At 49.8% G+C, this 19179-nt stretch overlaps 1 protein-coding gene across 2 annotated transcripts; it reads left to right on the plus strand.

The window, feature by feature from the left end:
- The first annotated feature begins 7082 nt into the window (after positions 1-7082).
- LOC120040822 (probable JmjC domain-containing histone demethylation protein 2C) lies at positions 7083-18346 on the plus strand. 2 transcript variants are annotated; one of them, XM_038985842.1, is made up of 2 exons: positions 7083-10377; positions 18141-18346. In XM_038985842.1, exons 1-2 carry the CDS (start codon positions 7134-7136, stop codon positions 18344-18346), a joined length of 3450 nt encoding a protein of 1149 aa, XP_038841770.1. In that variant the 5' UTR covers positions 7083-7133. The 2 variants fall into 2 exon arrangements, with proteins under 2 accessions (XP_038841770.1, XP_038841771.1); XM_038985843.1 differs by lacking the exon at positions 18141-18346 and adding an exon at positions 16702-16858.
- Positions 18347-19179: the final 833 nt, after the last annotated feature.

Here is a 19179-nt window from a genome sequence, read left to right on the forward strand (position 1 = left end):
GCTGTTTTGTCTGTTCACTAGTTAATAAGGGTTCCTACTGAGGGCTGTTCGTGCTGTTATACACCATGTCCTAGTTATTCCTACTGAGGGCTGTTCTGTCTGCTGTTATACACCATGTCCTAGTTATTCCTACTGAGGGCTGTTTCTGCTATTATACACCATGTCCTAGTTATTCCTACTGAGGGCTGTTCTGTCTCTATTATACACCATGTCCTAGTTATTCCTACTGAGTGCTGTTCTGCTGTTATACACCATGTCCTAGTTATTCCTACTGAGGGCTGTTCTGGTCTGTTTATACACCATGTCCTAGTTATTCCTACTGAGGGGCTGTTCTGCTGTTATACACCATGTCCTAGTTATTCCTACTGAGGGCTGTTCTGCTGTTATACACCATGTCCTAGTTTATTCCTACTGAGGGCTGTTCTGCTGTTATACACCATGTCCTAGTTATTCCTACTGAGGGATGTTCTGCTGTTATACACCATGTCCTAGTTATTCCTACTGAGGGCTGTTCTGCTGTTATACACCATGTCCTAGTTATTCCTACTGAGGGCTGTTCTGCTGTTATACACCATGTCCTAGTTATTCCTACTGAGGGCTGTTCTGTCTGCTGTTATACACCATGTCCTAGTTATTCCTACTGAGGGCTGTTCTGCTGTTATACACCATGTCCTAGTTATTCCTACTGAGGGCTGTTCTGCTGCTGTTATACACCATGTCCTAGTTATTCCTACTGAGGGCTGTTCTGCTGTTATACACCATGTCCTAGTTATTCCTACTGAGGGCTGTTCTGCTGCTTATACACCATGTCCTAGTTATTCCTACTGAGGGCTGTTCTGCTGTTATACACCATGTCCTAGTTATTCCTACTGGGGCTGTTCTGCTATTATACACCATGTCCTAGTTATTCCTACTGAGGGCTGTTCTGTCTGCTATTATACACCATGTCCTAGTTATTCCTACTGAGGGCTGTTCTGCTGTTATACACCATGTCCTAGTTATTCCTACTGAGGGCTGTTCTGCTGTTATACACCATGTCCTAGTTATTCCTACTGAGGGCTGTTCTGCTGTTATACACCATGTCCTAGTTATTCCTACTGAGGGCTGTTCTGCTATTATACACCATGTCCTAGTTATTCCTACTGAGGGCTGTTCTGCTGCTATTATACACCATGTCCTAGTTATTCCTACTGAGGGCTGTTCTGCTGTTATACACCATGTCCTAGTTATTCCTACTGAGGGCTGTTCTGCTGTTATACACCATGTCCTAGTTATTCCTACTGAGGGCTGTTCTGTCTGCTATTATACACCATGTCCTAGTTATTCCTACTGAGGGCTGTTCTGCTGTTATACACCATGTCCTAGTTATTCCTACTGAGGGCTGTTATGCTGTTATACACCATGTCCTAGTTATTCCTACTGAGGGCTGTTCTGCTGTTATACACCATGTCCTAGTTATTCCTACTGAGGGCTGTTTCTGCTGTTATACACCATGTCCTAGTTATTCCTACTGAGGGCTGTTCTGCTATTATACACCATGTCCTAGTTATTCCTACTGAGGGCTGTTCTGTCTACTATTATACACCATGTCCTAGTTATTCCTACTGAGGGCTGTTCTGCTGTTATACACCATGTCCTAGTTATTCCTACTGAGGGCTGTTCTGCTGTTATACACCATGTCCTAGTTATTCCTACTGAGGGCTGTTCTGCTGTTATACACCATGTCCTAGTTATTCCTACTGAGGGCTGTTCTGCCTGCTGTTATACACCATGTCCTAGTTATTCCTACTGAGGGCTGTTCTGTCTGCTGTTATACACCATGTCCTAGTTATTCCTACTGAGGGCTGTTCTGCCTGCTGTTATACACCATGTCCTAGTTATTCCTACTGAGGGCTGTTCTGCTGTTATACACCATGTCCTAGTTATTCCTACTGAGGGCTGTTCTGCTGTTATACACCATGTCCTAGTTATTCCTACTGAGGGCTGTTCTGTCTGCTGTTATACACCATGTCCTAGTTATTCCTACTGAGGGCTGTTCTGCTATTATACACCATGTCCTAGTTATTCCTACTGAGGGCTGTTCTGTCTGCTATTATACACCATGTCCTAGTTATTCCTACTGAGGGCTGTTCTGTCTGCTGTTATACACCATGTCCTAGTTATTCCTACTGAGGGCTGTTCTGTCTGCTATTATACACCATGTCCTAGTTATTCCTACTGAGGGCTGTTCTGCTGTTATACACCATGTCCTAGTTATTCCTACTGAGGGCTGTTCTGCTGTTATACACCATGTCCTAGTTATTCCTACTGAGGGCTGTTCTGCTGTTATACACCATGTCCTAGTTATTCCTACTGAGGGCTGTTCTGCTATTATACACCATGTCCTAGTTATTCCTACTGAGGGCTGTTCTGTCTGCTATTATACACCATGTCCTAGTTATTCCTACTGAGGGCTGTTCTGCTGTTATACACCATGTCCTAGTTATTCCTACTGAGGGCTGTTCTGTCTGCTATTATACACCATGTCCTAGTTATTCCTACTGAGGGCTGTTCTGTCTGCTGTTATACACCATGTCCTAGTTATTCCTACTGAGGGCTGTTCTGCTGTTATACACCATGTCCTAGTTATTCCTATTGAGGGATGTTCTGCCTGCTAAACTCAGCAAAAAAAGAAACGTCCTCCCACTGTCAGCTGTGTTTATTTTCAGCAAACTTAACGTGTAAATATTTGTATGAACATAACAAGATTAAACAACTGAGACATAAACTGAACAAGTTCCACAGACATGTGACTAACAGAGATGGAATAATGTGTCCATGAACAAAGGGGGGGTCAAAATCAAAAGTAACAGTCAGTATCTGGTGTGGCCACCAGCTGCAATAAGTACTGCAGTGCATCTCCTCATGGACTGCACCAGATTTGCCAGTTCTTTCTGTGAGATGTTACCTCACTCTTCCACCAAGGCACTTGCAAGTTCCCGGACATTTCTGGGGGGAATGGCCCTCACCCTCCGATCCAACAGGTCCCAGACGTGCTCAATAGGATTGAGATCCGTGCTCTTCGCTGGCCATAGCAGAACACTGACATTCCTGTCTTGCAGCACAGAATGAGCAGTATGGCTGGTGACATTGTCATGCTGGAGGGTCATGTCAGGATGAGCCTGCAGGAAGGGTACCACATGAGGGAGGAGGATGTCTTCCCTGTAACACCCAGTGTTGAGATTGCCTGCAATGACAACAAGCTCAGTCCGATGATGCTGTGACACACCGCCCCAGACCATGATGGACACTCCACCTCCAAATCGATCCCGCTCCAGAGTACAGTAACGCGAATCCGACCATCACCCCTGGTGAGACAAAACCGCGACTCGTCAATGAAGAGCACTTTTTGCCAGTCCTGTCTGGTCCAACGACATTGTTGCCGGTGATGTCTGGTGAAGACCTGCTTTACAACAGGCCTACAAGCCCTCAGTCCAGCCTCTCTCAGCCTATTGCGGACAGTCTGAGCACTGATGGAGGGATTGTGCGTTGCTGGTGTAACTCGGTCAGTTGTTGTTGCCATCCTGTATCTGTCCCACAGGTGTGATGTTCGGATGTTCCGATCCTGGGCAGGTGTTGTTACATGTGGTCTGCCACTGCGAGGACGATCAGCTGTCTGTCCTGTCTCCCTGTAGCGCTGTCTTAGGCGTCTCACAGTACGGACATTGCAATGTATTGCCCTGGCCACATCTGCAGTCCTCATGCCTCCTTGCAGCATGCCTAAGGCACGTTCACACGTTCACGCAGATGAGCAGGGACACTGGGCATCTTTCTTTTGGTGTTTTTCAGAGTCAGTAGAAAGGCCTCTTTAGTGTCCTAAGTTTTCATAACTGTGACCTTAATTGCCTACCGTCTGTAAGCTGTTAGTGTCTTAACGAGCGTTCTACAGGTGCATGTTCATTAATTGTTTATGGTTCATTGAACAAGCCTGGGAAACAGTGTTTAAACCCTTTACAATGAAGATCTGTGAAGTTATTTGGATTTTTACGAATTATCTTTGAAAGACAGGTTCCTGAAAAGGGGAGTTTTTAACCTATTAACTGAATCATTATTATATTTACTAGGAAATTAACTAAGTCATTCAAATCAAATCTAATGTATTTATAAATCCCTTCTTACATCAGCTGATATCTCAAAGTGCTGTACAGAAACCCAGCCTAAAACCCCAAACGGCAAGCAATGCAGGTGTAGAAGCACGGTGGCTAGGAAAAACTCCCTAGAAAGGCCAAAACCTAGGAAGAAACCTAGAGAGGAACCAGGCTATGAGGGGTGGCCAGTCCTCTTCTGGCTGTGCCGGGTGGAGATTACAACAGAATATGGCCAAGATGTTCAAATGTTCATAAATGACCAGCATGGTCAAATAATAATAATCACAGTAGTTGTCGAGGGTGCAGCAAGTCAGCACCTCAGGAGTAAATGTCAGTTGGCTTTTCATAGCCGATCATTCAGAGTATCTCTACCGCTCCTGCGGTCTCTAGAGAGTTGAAAACAGCAGGTCTGGGACAGGTAGCACGTCCGGTGAACAGGTCAGGGTTCCATAGCCGCAGACAGAACAGTTGAAACTGGAGCAGCAGCACGGCCAGGTGGACTGGGGACAGCAAGGAGTCATCATGCCAGGTAGTCCTGACTCATGGTCCTAGGGCTCAGGTCCTCCGAGAAAGAGAGAATTAGAGAGAGCATACTTAAATTCACACAAGACACCGGATAAGACAGGAGAAGTACTCCAGATATAACAAACTGACCCTAGCCCCCCGACACAAACTACTGCAGCATAAATACTGGAGGCTGAGACAGGAGGGGTCAGGAGACACTGTGGCCCCATCCGAAGATACCCCCGGACAGGGCCAAACAGGAAGGATATAACCCCACCCACTTTGCCAAAGCACAGCCCCCACACCACTAGAGGGATATCTTCAACCACCAACTTACCATCCTGAGACAAGGCCGAGTATAGCCCACAAAGATCTCCGCCACGGCACAAACCAAGGGGGGGCGCCAACCCAGACAGGAAGATCACGTCAGTGACTCAACCCACTCAAGTGACGCACCCCTCTTGGGGACAGCATGAAAGAGCACCAGTAAGCCAGTGACTCAGCCCCTGTAATAGGGTTAGAGGCAGAGAATCCCAGTGGAGAGAGGGGAACCGGCCAGGCAGAGACAGCAAGGGCGGTTCGTTGCTCCAGAGCCTTTCCGTTCACCTTCACACTCCTGGGCCAGACTACACTCAATCATATGACCTACTGAAGAGATAAGTCTTCAGTAAAGACTTAAAGGTTGAGACCGAGTCTGCGTCTCTCACATGGGTAGGCAGACCGTTCCATAAAAATGGAGATCTATAGGAGAAAGCCCTGCCTCCAGCTGTTTGCTTAGAAATTCTAGGAACAATTAGGAGGCCTGCGTCTTGTGACCGTAGCGTACGTTTAGGTATGTACGGCAGGACCAATTCGGAAAGATAGGTAGGAGCAAGCCCATGTAATGCTTTGTAGGTTAGCAGTAAAACCTTGAAATCAGCCCTTGCCTTAACAGGAAGCCAGTGTAGGGAGGCTTGCACTGGAGTAATATGATCTAATTTTTTGGTTCTAGTCAGGATTCTAGCAGCCGTATTTAGCACTAACTGAAGTTTATTTAGTGCTTTATCCGGGTAGCCTGAAAGTAGAGCATTGCAGTAGTCTAACCTAGAAGTAACAAAAGCATGGATTAATTTTTCTGCGTCATTTTTGGACAGAAAATTTCAGATTTTTGCAGTGTTACATTGATGGAAAAAAAGCTGTCCTTGAAACAGTCTTGATATGTTTGTCAAAAGAGAGATCAGGGTCCAGAGTAACGCCGAGGTCCTTCACAGTTTGATTTGAGACGACTTTACAACCATCAAGATTAATTGTCAGATTCAACAGAAGATCTCTTTGTTTCTTGGGACCTAGAACAAGCATCTCTCTTTTGTCTGAGTTTAAAAGTAGAACGTTTTCAGCCATCCATTTCCTTATGTCTGAAACACAGGCTTCTAGCGAGGGCAATTTTGGGGCTTCACCATGTTTCATTGAAATGTACAGCTGTGTGTCATCCGCATAGCAGTGAAAGTTAACATTATGTTTTCGAATGACATCCCCAAGAGGTAAAATATATAGTGAAAACAATAGTGGTCCTAAAACGGAACCTTGAGGAACACCGAAATGTACAGTTGATTTGTCACAGGACAAACCATTCACAGAGACAAAGTGATATCTTTCCGACAGATGAGATTTAAACCAGGCCAGAACTTGTCCGTGTAGACCAATTTGGGTTTCCAATCTCTCCAAAAGAATGTGGTGATCGATGGTATCAAAGGCAGCACTAAGGTCTAGTAGCACGAGGACAGATGCAGAGCCTCGGTCTGACGCCATTAAAAGGTCATTTACCACCTTCACAAGTGCAGTCTCAGTGCTATGATGGGGTCTAAAACCAGACTGAAGCATTTCGTATACATTGTTTGTCTTCAGGAAGGCAGTGAGTTGCTGCGCAACAGCTTTTTCTAACATTTTTGAGAGGAATGGAAGATTCGATATAGGCCGATAGTTTTTTATATTTTCTGGGTCAAGGTTTGGCTTTTTCAAGAGAGGCTTTATTACTGCCACTTTTAGTGAGTTTGGTACACATCCGGTGGATAGAGAGCTGTTTATTATGTTCAACATAGGAGGGCCAAGCACATGAAGCAGCTCTTTCAGTAGTTTAGTTGGAATAGGATCCAGTATGCAGCTTGAAGGTTTAGAGGCCATGATTATTTTCATCATTGTGTCAAGAGATATAGTACTAAAACACTTGAGTGTCTCTCTTGATCCTAGGTCTTGGCAGAGTTGTGCAGACTCAGGACAGCTAAGCCCTGGAGGAATACGCAGATTTAAAGAGGAGTCCGCAAATTGCTTGCTAATGATCTTTTCCTCAAAGAAGTTCATGAATTTATTACTGCTGAAGTGAAAGCCATCCTCACTTCGGGAATGCTGCTTTTTAGTTTGCTTTGTGACAGTATCAAAAATAACTACTGTTGACCAGGGCTCTGTGTGGGAATAGTGTGCCGTTTGAGACTGTAGCCCATGACTTCCTGTCTGGTCTGTAGTTGAATGTTATTTTTTTCTCTCCTCAGGGATCTGAAGGGTTTTGTGGACCCCATCAGAACCATCACTCTGGCCCACCTGAAGCAGGAGCAGGACCGCAGCAGAACCCCGACCGGGAAGGACAGTCACCTGCACCAACTCTACCTGGAGGCCCATAATAAACAACAGCAGCAGAGGATGGTCCAGCAGCAGCAGGAGGAAGCAGGGCAGAGGGACCGGGCCACTAAGTATAAGGAGGAGAACAGACGGATCCTCCAGGAGAGCATCGAGGTGGCCCCCTTCACCGCTAAGATCCGCTCCAGTGATACCGACAGGGAGCCTAATCCCTACCCCCGGATCCCCTCGCTCCCCTCCCTGCCCCACCCCTACCCCCGGATCCCCTCGCTCCCCCACCCCCAGCGCCTCCATCAGGAGAAGGAAACGGAGCACCCTGCAGCAGACCTGTATCAGTTTAAACAGCAGGCCGCGTCCCAGCACAGTCTCCCCCCGAGTAACTACTTCACTACCCTGTCCAACAGTGTGGTCAACGAGCCGCCGCGTCTCTACCCCTCTAAAGAGTTCAACTCCTACTTTGAGAAGGTGAACAGGGAGCAGGACTCAGCAGCAGTCTCTGGTCTCTCTCTGGGAGGAGGGGCAGCGTTCAGCTCCAAGTCCAAACCCCCCCCTCTCATCAAACACCAGGCTGATGGGGAGGGTCTGCTAGGGAAGATATCAGAGCAGCTGAACCAGCAGGTAAGCCTATCCAACGTGCAGAGGTATCGTCTCAGTACCATAGTCAGCCCTGTTAGTCCAGACCTCTCCCCTTCCTCCAGTCAGACCCAGAGTCAGACCCAGACCCAGAGTCAGACCCAGACCCAGAGTCAGACCCAGACCCACTGTCAGACCCAGAGTCAGACCCAGAGCCACTGTCAGACCCAGAGTCAGACCCAGAGCCACTGTCAGACCCAGAGTCAGACCCAGAGCCACTGTCAGACCCAGACTCAGACCCTGGCCCAGCTAAGGTGTATGCCAGCCCTGCACCGTGCCCCCGTGTTCCACCCTCCTATCCAGCAGACACTGGACAGGAAGGAGGCGGGCTACGGCCGTTTGTCTCCACCCACCCTGACCCCCATCCAGCCAGTCAGCTCGGCCGGTAAGGTGTCTGAGCAGCAGAAACCGCCCACCCTTCTGCCCGAGCTACGGGAGGTCAGCGCCGTGTGTAAGGGCGGGGCAGCGATGACCTCATCCGAGGTGTGGCGAGCCGGCGACTCTCAGGGCCACGACAAGCCGGGATGGCATTCTGAGAGGAGCCCCGGCAGGAAGCTTGGGGCCACCGCGGCGTCTGTTATCGTCCGTCCCTCTACGTGTATAAAGTACGACGGCTCGCCAGGCGCCAAGACCTCGGCCAAGGACTCTCTGACGGGGAGGATGTTCCCGGGCAGCAGGCCTCAGACAGTCTGTCTGAAACTGGCCTATGAGAGAGACAGGGAGTCTGGAGGGAAGGTGATCCTGCCAAACACTAACTTGGAGGAGGCTGCTTGCGTGCAGCAGTACAATAACAACTTTAGGAGAGTGTCCCAGTCTCAGGGAACCTTTCCAGTCTCTGTCTCGGCTGCTGCCAACTCTGTGTGCAATAGGAGTAGTGATGGGACTAGGGCAGTCTCCAACATGGCTCCCTACGGTGTGCTGAGTAGAAGACAAGAGAGAACTTACTGTGGGCCCAACACCTCCAGCGCTAGCAGGACAGAGAGCTCTGGCCCTCAGGGCAGGGCCTTCCACTCAGGGCCTGGGTTAGGGCCAAGGGCTGAGCTCCAGCAACAGGAGGGGGGCTCCTCCAAGACCTCATCCCCCAACCTGCACCCCAGCCTGGCCAGCAGCACCCAGGCCTCTCCCAACCCCAGCCAGTCCTACTATGGGAGCTTTGTCCATCTGAAGAAGCACAAGGCAGCGTTGGCAGCAGCCCAGCAGTCCAGAGGCCCTAGCAGCTCCAGCAGTCCAGAGGCCCTAGCAGCAGCAGCCCAGCAGTCCAGAGGTCCTAGCAGCAGCTCCAGTGGTAGTGGTCCTGAGAGCCTGATTGAGCCATCTAACAGTAAAGCTCTTCACATCTCCCCTCCACCTCCCCTTGCCTCGGCCTCAGCCCAGGACCACAGAACCACAGCAAGCCCAGGACCACATCAAGCAGGAGCTAGCCCCAGCCCTGGCCCCCTCCCCAATGGCCAGCCAGCCCAGATGAACCAGAGCCAATCTCAACCCAACTACCACAAGCTGAAGAAGGCCTGGCTCACCAGACACTCAGAGGAGGACAGGAACATAAACACTATGCTTAAAACAGAGGACGCTGATAAGTCTGTTACCACCACTGTGTCGAAGTCTGTTACTACCAGTGTGAGCCCCTCTGTGTCGAAGTCTGTTACCACCACTGTGAGCCCCTCTGTGTCGAAGTCCGTTACCACCACTGTGAGCCCCTCTGTGTCGAAGTCTGTTACCACCACTGTGAGCCCCTCTGTGTCGAAGTCTGTTACCACCACTGTGAGCCCCTCTGTGTCGAAGTCTGTTACCACCACTGTGAGCCCCTCTGTGTCGAAGTCTGTTACCACCACTGTGAGCCCCTCTGTGTCGAAGTCCGTTACCACCACTGTGAGCCCCTCTGTGTCGAAGTCCGTTACCACCACTGTGAGCCCCTCTGTGTCGAAGTCTGTTACCACCACTGTGAGCCCCTCTGTGTCGAAGTCTGTTACCACCACTGTGAGCCCCTCTGTGTCGAAGTTTGTTACCACCACTGTGAGCTGCTCTGTGTCGAAGGCCGTTACCACCACTGTGAGCCCCTCTGTGTCGAAGTCTGTTACCACCACTGTGAGCCCCTCTGTGTCGAAGTCCGTTACCACCACTGTGAGCCCCTCTGTGTCTGAGATGGAGATGATCAAGCCTTGCACCGTCACTCTGATTGCCTCTACCTCCAGTGATGTAGAGATGAAGATAGAAGAGGTCAAAGGTCAGGAGGACAAGATGGCCGCCGAGGACAGGAATACGCGGCGTGGCAGCAAGAGGGTGTACGACCACGACTCAGCCTCAGAGAGCGGAGAGGACTCTGACGCCAGCGAGAGCAGCAAGCAGGAGCAGAGGGCTAAGAGGCAGCCCAAACCCACCTACAAGAAGAAGCAGAACGACATGCGGAGGAGGAAAGGAGAGGGAGAGAAAGATGAGGAGCTGAAACCCAACGGGATCTTTCGGAGCGCCAAGGAGAAGACCAAGCTGAAACTGTCCAGCAACAGTAAGTCTCGCATTAAAGGGACATTTCAAAATGTTTCAACTTCATATTCATCTCCTGCACCACCCCAATATCAACATATCTACTCCAGCACCACCCCAACATCAACATATCTACTCCAGCACCACCCCAACATTAACATATCTACTCCAGCACCACATTAACATATCTACTCCAGCACCACCCCAATGTTAACATATCTACTCCAGCACCACCCCAACATTAACATATCTACTCCAGCACCACATTAACATATCTACTCCAGCACCACATTAACATATCTACTCCAGCACCACCCCAACATCAACATATCTACTCCAGCACCACCCCAACATTAACATATCTACTCCAGCACCACCCCAACATCAACATATCTACTCCAGCACCACCCCAACATTAACATATCTACTCCAGCACTACATTAACATATCTACTCCAGCACCACCCCAATGTTAACATATCTACTCCAGCACCACCCCAACATTAACATATCTACTCCAGCACCACATTAACATATCTACTCCAGCACCACCCCAACATTAACATATCTACTCCAGCACCACATTAACATATCTACTCCAGCACCACCCCAACATTAACATATCTACTCCAGCACGACCCCAATATTAACATATCTACTCCAGCACCACCCCAACATTAACATATCTACTCCAGCACCACCCCAACATTAACATATCTACTCCAGCACCACCCCAACTACTCCTGGAGTAGATATGTTGATGTTGGGGTGGCGCTGGAGTAGATATGTTGATGTTGGGGTGGTGCTGGAGTAGATATGTTGATGTTGGGGTGGTGCTGGAGTAGATATGTTGATGTTGGGGTGGTGCTGGAGTAGATATGTTAATGTTGGGGTGGTGCTGGAGTAGATATGTTAATGTTGGGATGGTGCTGGAGTAGATATGTTAATGTTGGGGTGGTGCAGGACAGGATATGTTAATGTTGGGATGGTGCTGGAGTAGATATGTTGATGTTGGGGTGGTGCTGGAGTAGATATGTTAATGTTGGGGTGGTGCTGGAGTAGATATGTTAATGTTGGGGTGGTGCTGGAGTAGATATGTTAATGTTGGGGTGGTGCTGGAGTAGATATGTTGATGTTGGGGTGGCGCTGGAGTAGATATGTTGATGTTGGGGTGGTGCTGGAGTAGATATGTTGATGTTGGGGTGGTGCTGGAGTAGATATGTTAATATTGGGGTCGTGCTGGAGTAGATATGTTAATGTTGGGGTGGTGCTGGAGTAGATATGTTGATGTTGGGGTGGCGCTGGAGTAGATATGTTAATGTTGGGGTGGTGCTGGAGTAGATATGTTAATGTTGGGGTGGTGCTGGAGTAGATATGTTAATGTTGGGGTGGTGCTGGAGTAGATATGTTAATGTTGGGGTGGTGCTGGAGTAGATATGTTGATGTTGGGGTGGTGCTGGAGTAGATATGTTAATGTTGGGGTGGTGCTGGAGTAGATATGTTAATGTTGGGGTGGTGCAGGACAGGATATGTTAATGTTGGGGTGGTGCAGGACAGAATATGCTAATGTTGGGGTGGTGCTGGAGTAGATATGTTAATGTTGGGGTGGTGCTGGAGTAGATATGTTAATGTTGGGGTGGTGCTGGAGTAGATATGTTAATGTTGGGATGGTGCTGGAGTAGATATGTTAATGTTGGGGTGGTGCTGGAGTAGATATGTTAATGTTGGGGTGGCGCTGGAGTAGATATGTTAATGTTGGGGTGGTGCTGGAGTAGATATGTTGGGGTGGTGCTGGAGTAGATATGTTAATGTTGGGGTGGTGCTGGAGTAGATATGTTAATGTTGGGGTGGTGCAGGACAGGATATGTTAATGTTGGGGTGGTGCAGGACAGGATATGCTAATGTTGGGGTGGTGCTGGAGTAGATATGTTAATGTTGGGGTGGTGCTGGAGTAGATATGTTAATGTTGGGGTGGTGCTGGAGTAGATATGTTAATGTTGGGGTGGTGCTGGAGTAGATATGTTAATGTTGGGGTGGTGCAGGACAGGATATGTTAATGTTGGGGTGGTGCAGGACAGGATATGTTAATGTTGGGGTGGTGCAGGACAGGATATGCTAATGTTGGGGTGGTGCTGGAGTAGATATGTTGATGTTGGGTGGTGCTGGAGTAGATATGTTAATGTTGGGGTGATGCTGGAGTAGATATGTTAATGTTGGGGTGGTGCTGGAGTAGATATGTTAATGTTGGGGTGATGCTGGAGTAGATATGTTAATGTTGGGGTGGTGCAGGACAGGATATGTTAATGTTGGGGTGGTGCTGGAGTAGATATGTTGATGTTGGGGTGGTGCTGGAGTAGATATGTTAATGTTGGGGTGGTGCAGGACAGGATATGTTAATGTTGGGGTGGTGCAGGACAGGATATGTTAATGTTGGGGTGGTGCTGGAGTAGATATTTAAATGTATGTAAAGTCTCCCTTTAATAACGCATGCACACAGACACACAGACTCTCAAATGAATATGATTTCAACTTCTAATAGCATTCTAACAAGGTCAACTCAGTCTCTCAGCTCATCATAGGTTAGCTGGCCTTATCTTATTATATATGCCATATTATGATGAGTGTTTCTGTTTCCTACACAGCGTGGATATGACCTGTTGTTATTGGTTCCTAAAGGGGAGAGGCATATACTCTGGAACACCAGACTATCTGACGTTGCGCCAACTAAACTCTCCTTCTGGACATTATTTGTGGAAGTTTGTTTGTTTTCCGAATCACAAACCAATTAGTTATTGTTAAAGTTGCTTGAGCGATGTTCTCTTGACAATCGTGTAGCATTCTTCAGGAAGCTTTCTGTTTCCAATAGGGACTTCCTCTCCCGGATGCCCGTACCTCGACTGAGTCCTAGTTGCGGGACGCGGGGATTGATTGGGACTTTGGTCAGAGCTAATGTCTTGTCTGCCTGGCCGTGGTGCGTACGGTAGCTGCCCACGCACAACCCAACTCCTCTGTCGCCGGTTGCGACAGGGTACTCGAAGGGAGAGTTTCGATGGGTACTCCCGGCCGCCCGAGCGTGCCTCGGTCAGGCACCGCTTGCCTCTCTCTTTTCAGACTTTGTCGATGAAAGGTCTGGTCCCACCTCAGTGATCTGGTTGTATGTGGACTTTCGAGACCAGGCTAGCTAAACAAGCTCTGCGTAGCGTGCTAGCCAGGTTGGCTAACTCGCCGAAGCGTGCTAGCTACTACTAGCTATTCATGCCTCCCCACGTTGGAGTTGCTGCGGTAGCTCTCTTGTTTCGTACACGTAGCGTTAAGGCTCTTGGTTATTCTAAAAGGACTGTGCTACGGTCTAAGAGGCTAGCTAACCTAGCTTACACTGAAAAGTCCAGCTACAGAACTTTTTCAGGATCTGAGGACCCATGCCAAATCTTTTCAGTCTCCTGAGGGGGAAAAGGTTTTGTCGTGCCCTCTTCACGACTGTCTTGGTGTGTTTGGACCATTCTAGTTTGTTGGTGATGTGGACACCAAGGAACTTGAAGCTCTCAACCTGCTCCACTACAGCCCCGTCGATGAGAATGGGGGCGTGCTCGGTCCTCCTTTTCCTGTAGTCCACAGTCATCTCTTTTGTCTTGATCACGTTGAGGGAGAGGTTGTTGTCCTGGCACCACACGACCAGGTCTCTGGCCTCTTCCCTACAGGCTGTTTCATCGTTGTGTCATCAGCAAACTTAATGGTGAAGTTGGAGTCGTGCCTGGCCATGCAGTCATGGGTAAACATGGAGTACAGGAGGGGACTGAGCACGCACCCCTGAGGGGCCCCCGTGTTGAGTATCAGCTTGGCAGATGTGTTACCTACCCTTACAACCTGGGGATGGCCCGTCAGGAAGTCCAAGATCCACAGACTTTTGTGAGGTTGTGTCGCCTGGATGTCCCTGCTCCCAGTCTAGTGCACAGTGTGTTTACAGCTGGGACAGGACGGGGTCGTTAGGCAGAGCTCAGTCTGGGTGGTCAGCCATGGGCCGTTTCATTTAGTATCCGCTGGCGCCGGCTTGGGGCGGGATTCTTGTTCCCCATAGTCCCCATAGTGTTGTACTGACTGAAAGGGAACCGAACGTTATGACTTACTACTGTTCCCTGAAGGAGGGAAACCAGGTACAACACCTGCATCGCCTGGTTCTGGGCTCGGTGAAGAGCGGTACGGAATTGAAGGAATGAATCCAAGCCGCAAGGTTGTCACCTGTGGAAGGCGGGGCTTTCAGAGAGGCGCGGATTTCATTGGCCTTGTCAGGCGTGATTTTACTTCCTCATTCAAAGTGGCGAGAGTGTGACTCCCCATCGTTATGTTGTACCATGTTTCCCTCCTTCAGGGAACAGTAGTTAGTCACAACGTTACGGTTTTATCTTTATATCCATAATGAGTTGAAATTGAATTGACCTCAACTCTGGTGTAGAGAAATACACAAGACCTCTAGCTATAGTACATAGGTCTGCATACATCCTGCTCACCTTATTTATGTCCCCTCCGGTACCAGATGGTATCCCCCTGCTCTGTGCTGAAGGACTGATCATGTCTCTGTCCCCTCCGGTACCAGATGGTATCCCCCTGCTCTGTGCTGAAGGACTGATCATGTCTCTGTCCCCTCCGGTACCAGATGGTATCCCCCTGCTCTGTGCTGAAGGACTGATCATGTCTCTGTCCCCTCCGGTACCAGATGGTATCCCCCTGCTCTGTGCTGAAGGACTGATCATGTCTCTGTCCCCTCCGGTACCAGATGGGATCCCCCTGCTCTGTGCTGAAGGACTGATCATGTCTCTGTCCCCTCCGGTACCAGATGGTATCCCCCTGCTCTGTGCTGAAGGACTGATCATGTCTCTGTCCCCTCCGGTACCAGATGGTATCCCCCTGCTCTGTGCTGAAGGACTGATCATGTCTCTGTCCCCTCCGGTACCAGATGGGATCCCCCTGCTCTGTGCTGAAGGACTGATCATGTCTCTGTCCCCTCCGGTACCAGATGGTATCCCCCTGCTCTGTGCTGAAGGACTGATCATGTCTCTGTCCCCTCCGGTACCAGATGGTATCCCCCTGCTCTGTGCTGAAGGACTGATCATGTCTCTGTCCCCTCCGGTACCAGATGGTATCCCCCTGCTCTGTGCTGAAGGACTGATCATGTCTCTGTCCCCTCCGGTACCAGATGGTATCCCCCTGCTCTGTGCTGAAGGACTGATCATGTCTCTGTCCCCTCCGGTACCAGATGGTATCCCCCTGCTCTGTGCTGAAGGACTGATCATGTCTCTGTCCCCTCCGGTACCAGATGGTATCCCCCTGCTCTGTGCTGAAGGACTGATCATGTCTCTGTCCCCTCCGGTACCAGATGGGATCCCCCTGCTCTGTGCTGAAGGACTGATCATGTCTCTGTCCCCTCCGGTACCAGATGGTATCCCCCTGCTCTGTGCTGAAGGACTGATCATGTCTCTGTCCCCTCCGGTACCAGATGGTATCCCCCTGCTCTGTGCTGAAGGACTGATCATGTCTCTGTCCCCTCCGGTACCAGATGGGATCCCCCTGCTCTGTGCTGAAGGACTGATCATGTCTCTGTCCCCTCCGGTACCAGATGGTATCCCCCTGCTCTGTGCTGAAGGACTGATCATGTCTCTGTCCCCTCCGGTACCAGATGGTATCCCCCTGCTCTGTGCTGAAGGACTGATCATGTCTCTGTCCCCTCCGGTACCAGATGGTATCCCCCTGCTCTGTGCTGAAGGACTGATCATGTCTCTGTCCCCTCCGGTACCAGATGGTATCCCCCTGCTCTGTGCTGAAGGACTGATCATGTCTCTGTCCCCTCCGGTACCAGATGGTATCCCCCTGCTCTGTGCTGAAGGACTGATCATGTCTCTGTCCCCTCCGGTACCAGATGGTATCCCCCTGCTCTGTGCTGAAGGACTGATCATGTCTCTGTCCCCTCCGGTACCAGATGGTATCCCCCTGCTCTGTGCTGAAGGACTGATCATGTCTCTGTCCCCTCCGGTACCAGATGGTATCCCCCTGCTCTGTGCTGAAGGACTGATCATGTCCCTGTCCCCTCCGGTACCAGATGGGATCCCCCTGCTCTGATCATGTCCCTGTCCCCTCCGGTACCAGATGGTATCCCCCTGCTCTGTGCTGAAGGACTGATCATGTCCCTGTCCCCTCCGGTACCAGATGGTATCCCCCTGCTCTGTGCTGAAGGACTGATCATGTCTCTGTCCCCTCCGGTACCAGATGGTATCCCCCTGCTCTGTTCTGAAGGACTGATCATGTCTCTGTATTAGATATCATAGTAACCGTCTCTCTGTCCCCTCCGGTACCAGATGGTATCCCCCGCTCTGTGCTGAAGGACTGATCATGTCTCTGTATTAGATATCATAGTAACCGTCTCTCTGTCCCCTCCGGTACCAGATGGTATCCCCCGCTCTGTGCTGAAGGACTGATCATGTCTCTGTATTAGATATCATAGTAACCGTCTCTCTGTCCCCTCCGGTACCAGATGGGATCCCCCGCTCTGTGCTGAAGGACTGATCATGTCTCTGTATTAGATATCATAGTAACCGTCTCTCTGTCCCCTCCGGTACCAGATGGTATCCCCCGCTCTGTGCTGAAGGACTGATCATGTCTCTGTATTAGATATCATAGTAACCGTCTCTCTGTCCCCTCCGGTACCAGATGGGATCCCCCGCTCTGTGCTGAAGGACTGATCATGTCTCTGTATTAGATATCATAGTAACCGTCTCTCTGTCCCCTCCGGTACCAGATGGTATCCCCCGCTCTGTGCTGAAGGACTGATCATGTCTCTGTATTAGATATCATAGTAACCGTCTCTCTGTCCCCTCCGGTACCAGATGGGATCCCCCGCTCTGTGCTGAAGGACTGATCATGTCTCTGTATTAGATATCATAGTAACCGTCTCTCTGTCCCCTCCGGTACCAGATGGGATCCCCCGCTCTGTGCTGAAGGACTGATCATGTCTCTGTATTAGATATCATAGTAACCGTCTCTCTGTCCCCTCCGGTACCAGATGGTATCCCCCGCTCTGTGCTGAAGGACTGATCATGTCTCTGTATTAGATATCATAGTAACCGTCTCTCTGTCCCCTCCGGTACCAGATGGTATCCCCCGCTCTGTGCTGAAGGACTGATCATGTCTCTGTATTAGATATCATAGTAACCGTCTCTCTGTCCCCTCCGGTACCAGATGGGATCCCCCGCTCTGTGCTGAAGGACTGATCATGTCTCTGTATTAGATATCATAGTAACCGTCTCTCTGTCCCCTCCGGTACCAGATGGTATCCCCCGCTCTGTGCTGAAGGACTGATCATGTCTCTGTATTAGATATCATAGTAACCGTCTCTCTGTCCCCTCCGGTACCAGATGGTATCCCCCGCTCTGTGCTGAAGGACTGATCATGTCTCTGTATTAGATATCATAGTAACCGTCTCTCTGTCCCCTCCGGTACCAGATGGGATCCCCCGCTCTGTGCTGAAGGACTGATCATGTCTCTGTATTAGATATCATAGTAACCGTCTCTCTGTCCCCTCCGGTACCAGATGGTATCCCCCGCTCTGTGCTGAAGGACTGATCATGTCTCTGTATTAGATATCATAGTAACCGTCTCTCTGTCCCCTCCGGTACCAGATGGTATCCCCCGCTCTGTGCTGAAGGACTGATCATGTCTCTGTCCCCTCCGGTACCAGATGGTATCCCCCTGCTCTGTGCTGAAGGACTGATCATGTCTCTGTCCCCTCCGGTACCAGATGGTATCCCCCGCTCTGTGCTGAAGGACTGGAGGAAGGTAAAGAAGCTGAAGCAGACTGGGGAGTCGTTCCTGCAGGATGACTCGTGCTCCGAGATTGGACCCAACCTGCAGAAGTGTCGAGAGTGTCGTGTTGTCCGCAGTAAGAAGGGGGAGCAGCCAGCTCATTCCCCTGTCTTCTGCCGCTTCTACTACTTCCGCCGGTGAGTCTGATTGGCTGATTCAGTCTCGTTTTGTCTGGTGTCTGATTAGCTGGTCCGCTGGTCAGGTGGTATTTGATTGGCTGCTCTGTCTCCCGGCTAGTGTCTGATTGGCTGCTTTGACGCCACATGGTTAGATAGTTAGAGATTGTTTAGGTCATTGTATACGTTCTCCAACCCTTCCTCAGTCAGTCCATCTGTTATTGTCTGTCAGTGAACCCTTCCTCAGTCAGTCCATCTGTTATTGTCTGTCAGTGAACCCTTCCTCAGTCAGTCCATCTGTTATTGTCTGTCAGTGAACCCTTCCTCAGTCAGTCAGTCCATCTGTTATTGTCTGTCAGTGAACCCTTCCTCAGTCAGTCAGTCCATCTGTTATTGTCTGTCAGTGAACCCTTCCTCAGTCAGTCCATCTGTTATTGTCTGTCAGTGAACCCTTCCTCAGTCAGTCCATCTGTTATTGTCTGTCAGTGAACCCTTCCTCAGTCAGTCCATCTGTTATTGTCTGTCAGTGAACCCTTCCTCAGTCAGTCCATCTGTTATTGACTGTCAGTGAACCCTTCCTCAGTCAGTCCATCTGTTATTGTCTGTCAGTGAACCCTTCCTCAGTCAGTCCATCTGTTATTGACTGTCAGTGAACCCTTCCTCAGTCAGTCCATCTGTTATTGACTGTCAGTGAACCCTTCCTCAGTCAGTCAGTCCATCTGTTATTGTCTGTCAGTGAACCCTTCCTCAGTCAGTCCATCTGTTATTGTCTGTCAGTGAACCCTTCCTCAGTCAGTCCATCTGTTATTGACTGTCAGTGAACCCTTCCTCAGTCAGTCAGTCCATCTGTTATTGTCT

This window comes from Salvelinus namaycush, unplaced genomic scaffold, assembly GCF_016432855.1.
Source record: "Salvelinus namaycush isolate Seneca unplaced genomic scaffold, SaNama_1.0 Scaffold3830, whole genome shotgun sequence".
Taxonomy (NCBI): Eukaryota; Metazoa; Chordata; class Actinopteri; order Salmoniformes; family Salmonidae; genus Salvelinus; species Salvelinus namaycush.

Bases quoted from the DNA above. Each gene is read 5' to 3' on its own strand.
- LOC120040822 (XM_038985842.1), top strand. From the start codon at position 7,134: ATGTTATTTTTTTCTCTCCTCAGGGATCTGAAGGGTTTTGTGGACCCC. The intron at 10,378-18,140 runs GTAAGTCTCGCA...CTCCGGTACCAG, and splicing joins GCTGAAACTGTCCAGCAACA to ATGGTATCCCCCGCTCTGTG.